Source organism: Larimichthys crocea, chromosome VII (assembly GCF_000972845.2).
Source record: "Larimichthys crocea isolate SSNF chromosome VII, L_crocea_2.0, whole genome shotgun sequence".
Taxonomy (NCBI): Eukaryota; Metazoa; Chordata; class Actinopteri; family Sciaenidae; genus Larimichthys; species Larimichthys crocea.
Genome location: NC_040017.1, coordinates 19,831,592 through 19,840,953, shown reverse-complemented (window position 1 = coordinate 19,840,953; position 9,362 = coordinate 19,831,592). Strand labels below are relative to the sequence as shown.

The window sequence follows — 9,362 nt, the reverse complement described above, 5'->3', positions numbered from 1 at the left end:
AATCAGTATTGGCCACTTCAAAAAAAAAAAAAAGGGGAGTATGAGCATTTTTGTGTTTACCATCAGTTTTGTAAATATTCAACAGCATAAATACAACTTCTATCTTATGCTGTGTTTTGAATTTTAGTGTTCAGGTAACTTTGTGACATATATTTGAGGCAGCTCTCAGCTGTTGTCTGTAACTATGAATTGCATTTCTGCTTCATTCTGTTTTTTGTTACATTTTGAATTCTCCTCATCATATGTAAATGTGAACAGTTACATAAGTGTCTGTGTGCAGCATGGACTCCCGTGAACTGCAGTTCTCACGTGCAATGATCTTTGCCATCGAGGAGATTAACAACAGCACGGAGCTGCTGCCAGGTATCAAGTTAGGTTATCAGATACATGACTCGTGTGCCTCAGTGCCCGTGGCAGTTCATGTGGCATTCCAGTTGTCAAATGGCCTGGACCCTGTATTTTACAAAGGCGACAATTGCTCACAATCTGGCATGGTGATGGCTATCGTCGGTGACTCTGGGTCCACACGTTCCATCAGTATTTCACGCATCATCGGGTCTTTTAATATTCCTCTAGTAAGCATTTTTTTGACTTTGTGTCAAACTTTGTGTTAAATATATAGACCAGTGCTGTTTTTTGTCCATTTTAAGAATTACAGTTTTATTTTCCTTTAGGTGAGCCACTTTTCGACTTGTGCATGCCTGTCTGATAAACAACAGTACCCCACTTTCTTCAGAACAATCCCCAGTGATCAGTTCCAGGCTGATGCACTGGCCAGGCTGGTAAAATTCTTTGGCTGGACTTGGATAGGTGCTGTCCGGTCAGATTCAGACTATGGCAATAATGGCATGGCAGCCTTCCTGAACGCAGCACAGAAGGAGGGGATCTGTGTGGAATACTCTGAATCTTTCTATCGGACCCACCCACACAGCAGGATCCAGAGAGTAGCTGAAGTTATCCGCAGGTTTCATTCATTATTAATTGTACTTTTGTTACCTGTGCTGACATATTTGCACACAAAACCCCAAAATATATTGATCTTGATAATATAATGCTCTATGTCTCTCCAGGTCGACAGCTATGGTTATTGTGGCATTTGCAGCTTCTGGGGACCTGAGGATCCTGCTAGAGGAGCTGTCGCGTGAGCCTTCTCCACCTCGCCAGTGGATAGGCAGTGAGTCCTGGGTAACCAACCCAGACATGCTGAGGTTCAGCTTCTGTGCTGGAGCCATCGGATTTGGCATTCCGCAATCTGTCATCCCAGGTCTGAGAGAATTTATGCTCGATCTCTCTCCCACTAAATTGGCTGCCTCTCCAGTACTTACTGAGTTCTGGGAGGATTCATTCAACTGCAAGCTGGGAAAAAGTGAGTGTTTTTTTTCCAACATAATTTACATTTTGGGTCACTCGGTCCTTGTGGTTGTGTTGTTTTGTTGATTGTCTGTCTGAGCAGAACTCCCTGTGTTAAAAAGTCACCATCTCCTTTATTTATTATTTTATTAAATATTTAGTAGCACATAGTGCCATTACAGTGTATATGTAATTGTGTATGTTGATCTAATTAGACTATTAAACAGACAGAGTTATTTTAGAAGATTTCCTTGTTTTAAGGACAAAAAATTGAGTTTGGACTGTTTTTTGCTCTTTATAAATGTGATCATCTAATCACATTATTAATCTCATCATCTTTTCATTGCCCTTCATAAATCATTTAATACAGTATATGTATAGGAGTTTCTGAATGGCACCTTTGGCTCTTGAAAAAAAAAACACAATCAGGCACATAACAAATAATAATAATGCAATATCATTGTCTAAGCTAAAAATCACCTTTTGCTGTCCCTGTGTTGTGTAGGTACAGCCAAAGATGAGAGTGTGTGTGATGGATCTGAAGACATAGAGACGCTCCAGAGTCCGTACACAGACACATCTCAGCTCAGAATCACTAACATGGTGTATAAGGCTGTTTATGCAATTGCACATGCCATTCATAATGCAGTGTGTCAGGACAAAAATTCTTCAAACAGGATAGAGTCCAAACAGGTCAGTGAAAATGAACAGTGGGCATGTTTTTGACTATAATGTACACTTTATGAGAAGAAATATAAATTTGATATCATGTTTTCCTTTCTCTCCCTCATTATCTTACTTTATGCCATCCTCACAGGTTCTTTCTCAGCTGAAGAAAGTACATTTTTCCCAAAATGGTTATGATGTGTCATTTGATGCCAACGGGGATCCTGTGGCCAAATATGAGCTGGTCAACTGGCAAAAATCTGAGAGTGGCAGCATTGAGATGGTGACAGTAGGACACTATGATGCATCACTGCCGGTGGGCCAGGAGTTTCGTATCATCAGGAATCTCACCTGGGTCGATGGTGGCACACAAGTAAGGAGCCCAAAAAGCAATAATTTTCCAAAATCAAAATTTTACATTTGGTGGGCTCAAATTGTACAATTTGTATTTTTTGTCCCTGTCTCCCTTCTCTATACATTGTTAATAGGTTGGCAAGCTTTAAAGCTCACGCAGGTTAAAAAATATACAGCAGATGTGATTACAATATACGTATTCATGGTAGTATATTTAATATGTTTAGTTTTGTTGGACTCAGTGGGCCAAAGACCTTGGCTAGTATAATTTCCAGGTGTCACACCATCATCACTCTCCTGTGGAAGGCTATTGTTAATCTCAAAAACAAAGTGCATGGCAAGCAAACAGAGAAGCATAGACGCACTGGTGTGACGAAACCCTCATCAGCTGGCTTGGAGAATACTAAACTGTCAATGGAAAATTGAACAAGACTGGGTTTCCATGATATACATACTATTTTAATAAAAAATCAACTATAAATTAATCAGAATCAATTAACATTTCTAACTATATTTTCCAATTCACATGAATATTTATCTAATTAATTTTTACTACTTCCATCCCGCATAGGTGCCTGTGTCAGTGTGCAGTGACAGCTGTCCTCCAGGAACTCGTAAAGTGTTGCAGAAAGGAAAACCCATCTGCTGTTATGACTGTATACCATGTCCTGAAGGAGAGATGAGCAATGCTACAGGTAATATTTTTGTAATTTTCTGAATGCATATCTACATCATATGATGTTTGTCTACTAAAATCCCTATTTTATTTATTTCTTCTAGATTCCACTGATTGTTTCCCTTGCCCCAAAGAGTTCTGGCCTAATGCAAAGAAAGACACTTGTTTACCAAAGCCTGTGGAGTTTCTTTCTTTTGATGAAGTTCTAGGAATCATCCTGGCTGCATTCTCAGTTGGTGGAGCCTGTCTTGCCATTGTAATAGTGGCTGTGTTCTTTCGCCACAGGACATCCCCGATTGTCAGAGCCAACAACTCTGAGCTGAGCTTCCTGCTGCTCTTCTCCCTGACTCTATGTTTCTTATGTTCATTGACTTTCATTGGAGCACCCTCTGACTGGTCCTGCATGCTGCGCCACACAGCGTTTGGGATCACCTTTGTCCTCTGCATCTCTTGTGTTCTTGGAAAAACTATAGTAGTGTTAATGGCCTTCAAAGCTACACTTCCAGGTAGTAATGTCATGAAATGGTTTGGTCCTCCCCAGCAAAGAATGACTGTAGTGTCTTTCACATTTGTTCAAGTTTTAATATGTACTATTTGGTTGGTTGTTAGTCCACCTTTTCCAATGAAAAACCTAACTGTATACAAGGAGAGAATCATCTTGGAGTGTGCATTAGGCTCAGCTATCGGGTTCTGGGTTGTGCTCGGGTACATAGGCCTACTGGCTTTTCTTTGCTTTGCATTAGCTGTCCTAGCTCGGAAACTACCTGATAGTTTTAATGAAGCCAAATTTATCACCTTCAGCATGCTGATATTCTGTGCAGTCTGGATCACATTTATCCCAGCGTATGTCAGCTCTCCTGGGAAATTTACTGTGGCTGTGGAGATATTTGCTATCTTGGCCTCCAGTTTTGGACTGATACTGTGTATATTTGCTCCAAAGTGTTTCATCATATTGTTTAAGCCAGAGAAGAACACCAAGAAACATTTAATGAACAAAAATTAATCCTAGGACATCAAGATTTGGAAAAGTTTTGATATAACATTACATATAGCATATGTGTTCACCATGACTGAAATATTTACATATGTATGGTTTTTCATTCATTTGTTTTCATTCCAATGTAATTTAGTCCTTCTATTATCTTTTTTCACATTTTAGATCATGTGCTAAATAAAGTATAAATTCATGACAAAAAGTCTAGAATTTTTTTTTTATATATTAAAAGTGTGCATTTAATAGGCTTAATTGCAATATGACCTAAAAATGGAAAAAAAAGAAGATATCTGATGTTTACAATTATGTTTTACAAGCGGACAAGAGACGGGACAGTTATTGTAGACCATATTCATGCAGTCCATAGAAAAGATATGGACTGTCCTACTAGTCTTAAGTCTTTGAGTTCATCAAAGACCAGTTAATAGCACATCCTCTGTCTGATGTCAAGTAAGATGACGTACAGTTGAAGGAGGGAAGCTTTTGTCTGAAAATCTATATAAACCTACACATATAAGTATGCCCACATTCAGACACTCGAGGAATGGAGATCTCAGCTCTATTTATTGGCCTGATCTTTTCTTTGGGTTTGTGTGAGCTGCTTTTAGCTCTTGTCTCGAATGGTTCTGTGGATAGTCGGAAAAAATGGACTGAGTTTACAAAGGATAGGACTGATGCTGGGGTCAGTACTAAGGCCACATCTGTTAAATGTGAGCTCCAAGGTACCACTCGTTTACCTGCATTCTCAATGGATGGTGACTACGTTATTGGGGGTGTTTTCTCCATGCATCACTTCAAAGACATAGTGAAGCATAACTACACCACCATGCCTGAGCCACTAACATGCACAGGGAGGTTAGTAGGAGGAGAAAGTGGTGTGATGATGTTTTATTATATGTACGGTGTGATTACAGTTATGTTGCAAAGCCTTTGTGTAGGAAGATTTTCTGGTTTTGCGTTCAGTTTTGGACTTGCAGGCATTATATTTACAAAAATAGTATGACAATGAAGAATAATTTTTGTATTTCTAAAATATTAGTATATTGAAGTTAACAAATATTTAACAGAATAAAACAAGTTAAGATTTAATAGACTATTGTTAATGCAATTGCAAATTTTAGACTGTTATTTAATCATGTGTTTTGAATTTTGGTGGTCAGTTCACAGATGTGGTCCATCAATTCTTAACCATGACTATGAACTGCATCACTGCCTTATTGTTTGTTTTCTGTTACGTTTTGAATTGTCCTCATCATATGAACATTTGAACAGTTACTGTAATATGTCTGTGTGCGCAGCATTGATTTTCGTGAACTACGCTTCTCACGTGCAATGGTCTTTGCCATTGAGGAGATTAATAACAGCACAGAACTGCTGCCGGGCATCAAGCTCGGTTATCAGATCCATGATTCGTGCACCTCTGTGCCTGTGGCAATGCATGTGGCATTCCAGCTTTCAAGTGGCTTGGATCCAGTGTTTTACACCGGCCACAATTGTTCACAATCTGGTATGGTGATGGCTATTGTCGGGGAGTCTGGGTCCACGCCATCCATCAGCATGTCACGCGTCATCGGGTCTTTTAACATTCCTCAAGTAAATATTTTAAATTTGTGGCAAACTATGTGTTTGATATAGGTCAATGCTGTTTTTTTCTGTTTGTCCCACTGAACAATTACACTGTCGTTTTCCTTTAGGTGAGCCACTTTGCCACTTGTGCATGTCTGTCTGATAAACAACAGTACCCCACTTTCTTTAGAACAGTTCCCAGCGACCAGTTCCAGGCTGATGCACTGGCCAAGCTGGTGAAATACTTTGGCTGGACTTGGATAGGTGCTGTCCGGTCAGATTCAGACTATGGCAATAATGGCATGGCTTCTTTCTTGAATGCAGCACAGAAGGAGGGGATCTGTGTGGAATACTCTGAATCTTTCTATCGGACCCACCCACACAGCAGGATCCAGAGAGTAGCTGAAGTTATCCGCAGGTTTCTACATCACTGATTGTGTTTTTGTTCCATGTGTTGACACTGACCATCCCCACACAAAACGACAATAAGGTCAAATCAGATAAAAGTGTGTTTCATTATATTAGTTGCAAATAGGAAGTGTATCATTTAAAATCACATTTATTCATTGTAATACTGACACTGTCATCATAAATAGTCTGCGTGATCAATAATGTACATTCAGCACAAGAAAAACTAAATGATCTCTTATATTTCCTTGTGCTAACTATGTTGATACTTGTATTTATACAATATGATGCACTATAATGTCTCTCCAGGTCGACAGCTATGGTTATTGTGGCATTTACAGCCTCTACAGAACTGAGAATTCTGCTGAAAGAGCTGTCACTCAAACCCTCTCCACCTCGCCAATGGATAGGCAGTGAGTCCTGGGTAACCAACCGAGACATGCTGAGGTTCAGCATCTGTGCCGGAGCCATCGGTTTTGGTATTCAGAAATCTGTCATCCCAGGTCTAAGAGAATTCTTGCTGGATCTCTCTCCCACTAAAGTGGCTGGCTCTCCTGTACTTACTGAGCTCTGGGAGGATTCATTCAACTGCAGGCTGGGAAAAAGTAAAACAGGTTTTGATTTAATATGACAAATAATCTGCTAACTGATTGATGTTAACATGATTTGGTTTCATATTAATATTAGAAAAAACCCCAGAAACAGCAGCTAAGCATGTTTTGCAATGCATCTCTGGCAGTTGAAATCAATCAAAAATAAAAGGAAAGAAAAGAAAATAAACTCATGAGTATGAATAGTAATGAAACATCATTGTCAAGTCTAAAAAAAAAAAAAATCCTTTGTCTCTGTTTTAGGTGCAGCCATAGACAGGCGTTTGTGTGATGGAACTGAGAACATACAGACGCTCCAGAACCTCTACACAGACACATCCCAGCTAAGAATCACTAACATGGTGTACAAGGCTGTTTATGCAATAGCACATGCTATTCATAATCAAGTGTGTGAACAAAAAAAATCTACAACTAAGTGTGACAAATTCACCAGGATAGAGTCCAAACAGGTCAGTCGAAATAAATAAGTGAACAACCCAGTGCCCTTTCTTCAATATAATGTGCCCTTTATGAAATAAAATATTAATTTTATTTTCCATATAATGTGCCCTTTATGAAATAAAATATTAATTTTATTTTCCATATTTTCCTTTTTCTCCCTCGCTGCCTTTCTTTACTTATTCCTCGTAGGTGCTCATGCAGCTAAAGAAAGTAAATTTTTCCCAGAATGGTTACAATGTGTCGTTTGATGCCAATGGGGATCCTGTGGCCAAATATGAGCTGGTCAACTGGCAAAAAAGTGAGAGTGGCAGAATTGAGATGGTGACAGTAGGACACTATGATGCATCACTGCCAGTGGGCTGGGAGTTTCATATAAACAAAAACATCACCTGGGTGGATGGTGGCACACAAGTAAGAAGCCCAAAAGTAAACCTTTAACATCTTCAAAATATTAATTATGTTATTGCAAAGTGCAAGACGTGTTTCTTGGTTGCTGTTCTCCCTGTTGTTTCTAGCTGTGAAGAGATCGATCCTGAATACAATTTCAGGGTTAGTGTTAAAATGGTGTCCACATTTAAGATAAAAGGAGACAAATCAAGTCGATATGTCCCAAAGCTACAGTAATTGTAATCTGAAAAATTGTCCCTTCACTGAGCTGCAGCAGAGGGTTAGTAACAAAAAGAGGGTTTTTTTAATAAGACAGTTATACATTTGGAAGATATTCACTTTGTTTGTCTGACTCTGACTGCTAAAACAAGCACACAATGAGTATTATAGATTTTGTTTCCCAGCAAATGTCTTGAAGAAGGGCCAATATAAACTGGGAAAAATATTTGACTTTGTGACTTTGTTTGTATCTATGTTGCAGGTGCCTGTGTCAGTGTGCAGTGACAGCTGTCCTCCAGGAACTCGTAAAGTGTTGAAGAAAGGAAAACCCATCTGCTGTTATGACTGTGTACCATGTCCTGAAGGAGAGATTAGCAATGCTACAGGTATTTATTTATGTATTTATTGTAATGCATATCTATGAAATCAAGCATATCATTGCTAAAAAAACAAAATAACAAAATAACCAGTCAGTTTTTCATTATTTGATTTTTGATTGCCAATTGAAAATGGAAAGAACGAATGATACACAGATTCAAAAAGTCTTTTTTGATTTATTTCTTCCAGATTCCCCTGACTGTTTCCCGTGCCCCAAAGAGTTCTGGCCTAATGCAAAGAAAGACACTTGTTTCCCGAAGCCTGTGGAGTTTCTTTCCTTTGACGAGGTCCTAGGAATCATACTGGCTGCATTCTCAGTTGGTGGAGCCTGTCTTGCCATTGTTACAGCAGCTGTGTTCTTTTATCACAGGACATCCCCGATTGTCAGAGCCAACAACTCTGAGCTGAGCTTCCTGCTGCTCTTCTCCCTGACTCTATGTTTCTTATGTTCATTGACTTTCATTGGAGCACCCTCTGACTGGTCCTGCATGCTGCGCCACACAGCGTTTGGGATCACCTTTGTCCTCTGCATCTCTTGTGTTCTTGGAAAAACTATAGTAGTGTTAATGGCCTTCAAAGCTACACTTCCAGGTAGTAATGTCATGAAATGGTTTGGTCCTCCACAGCAAAGAATGACTGTAGTGTCTTTTACATTTGTTCAAGTTTTAATATGTACTATTTGGTTGGTTGTTAGTCCCCCTTTTCCAATGAAAAACCTAACAGTATACAAGGAGAGAATCATCCTGGAGTGTGCATTAGGTTCAGCTATTGGGTTCTGGGCTGTGCTCGGGTACATAGGCCTACTGGCTGTGTTTTGCTTAGTGTTAGCTGTCCTAGCTCGGAAACTACCTGATAATTTTAATGAAGCCAAGCTTATCACCTTCAGCATGCTGATATTCTGTGCAGTCTGGATCACCTTTATCCCAGCGTATGTCAGCTCTCCTGGGAAATTTACTGTGGCTGTGGAGATATTTGCCATTCTGGCCTCCAGTTTTGGACTGATACTGTGTATATTTGCTCCAAAGTGTTTCATCATATTGTTTAAGCCAGAAAAGAACACCAAGAAACATTTAATGAGCAAAAATTAATCCTAAAACATTGAGGTTTGTAAAAAGCTAACATGCTGACATAAAGTATAGACTTTAAGCTAGGCATAGGCTTCAAATGGTCAATTTAAACATTTACATTTTCGTTTTGATTGAGTCCATATTTTCTTTTAATCTTGCCTATTTTCACAATATTTATTTTTTTGTCGTGCTAAATAAAGGCTACACAAAAAGAATGGTAACTGGCTTGTGTCTCTAATTTTTGA

The 9,362-nt window shown here is 39.1% G+C and overlaps 2 protein-coding genes across 2 annotated transcripts; both read left to right on the top strand.

The window, feature by feature from the left end:
- The first annotated feature begins 281 nt into the window (after window positions 1–281).
- Window positions 282–4,049, top strand: LOC109141030 (extracellular calcium-sensing receptor-like). Its single transcript, XM_027280699.1, has 7 exons — window positions 282–575; window positions 675–964; window positions 1,071–1,366; window positions 1,856–2,043; window positions 2,168–2,389; window positions 2,942–3,065; window positions 3,151–4,049. The coding sequence occupies exons 1-7, from the start codon at window positions 282–284 to the stop codon at window positions 4,047–4,049; spliced, it is 2,313 nt and encodes a 770-aa protein (XP_027136500.1).
- A 724-nt stretch (window positions 4,050–4,773) lies between these two features.
- Window positions 4,774–9,138, top strand: LOC104933765 (extracellular calcium-sensing receptor). The gene is made up of 8 exons (XM_027280365.1): window positions 4,774–4,895; window positions 5,339–5,633; window positions 5,735–6,024; window positions 6,324–6,628; window positions 6,869–7,074; window positions 7,256–7,477; window positions 7,935–8,058; window positions 8,240–9,138. Exons 1-8 carry the CDS (start codon window positions 4,789–4,791, stop codon window positions 9,136–9,138), a joined length of 2,448 nt encoding a protein of 815 aa, XP_027136166.1. The 5' UTR covers window positions 4,774–4,788.
- Window positions 9,139–9,362: the final 224 nt, after the last annotated feature.

Coding starts and splice junctions, on each gene's coding strand:
- LOC109141030 (XM_027280699.1), top strand. CDS start 282: ATGGACTCCCGTGAACTGCAGTTCTCACGTGCAATGATCTTTGCCATC. Junction 1,367..1,855: donor CAACTGCAAGCTGGGAAAAA/GTGAGTGTTTTT, acceptor TGTGTTGTGTAG/GTACAGCCAAAGATGAGAGT. Junction 2,390..2,941: donor GGGTCGATGGTGGCACACAA/GTAAGGAGCCCA, acceptor CATCCCGCATAG/GTGCCTGTGTCAGTGTGCAG.
- LOC104933765 (XM_027280365.1), top strand. CDS start 4,789: ATGGATGGTGACTACGTTATTGGGGGTGTTTTCTCCATGCATCACTTC. Junction 4,896..5,338: donor CCACTAACATGCACAGGGAG/GTTAGTAGGAGG, acceptor CTGTGTGCGCAG/CATTGATTTTCGTGAACTAC. Junction 6,025..6,323: donor GTAGCTGAAGTTATCCGCAG/GTTTCTACATCA, acceptor ATGTCTCTCCAG/GTCGACAGCTATGGTTATTG.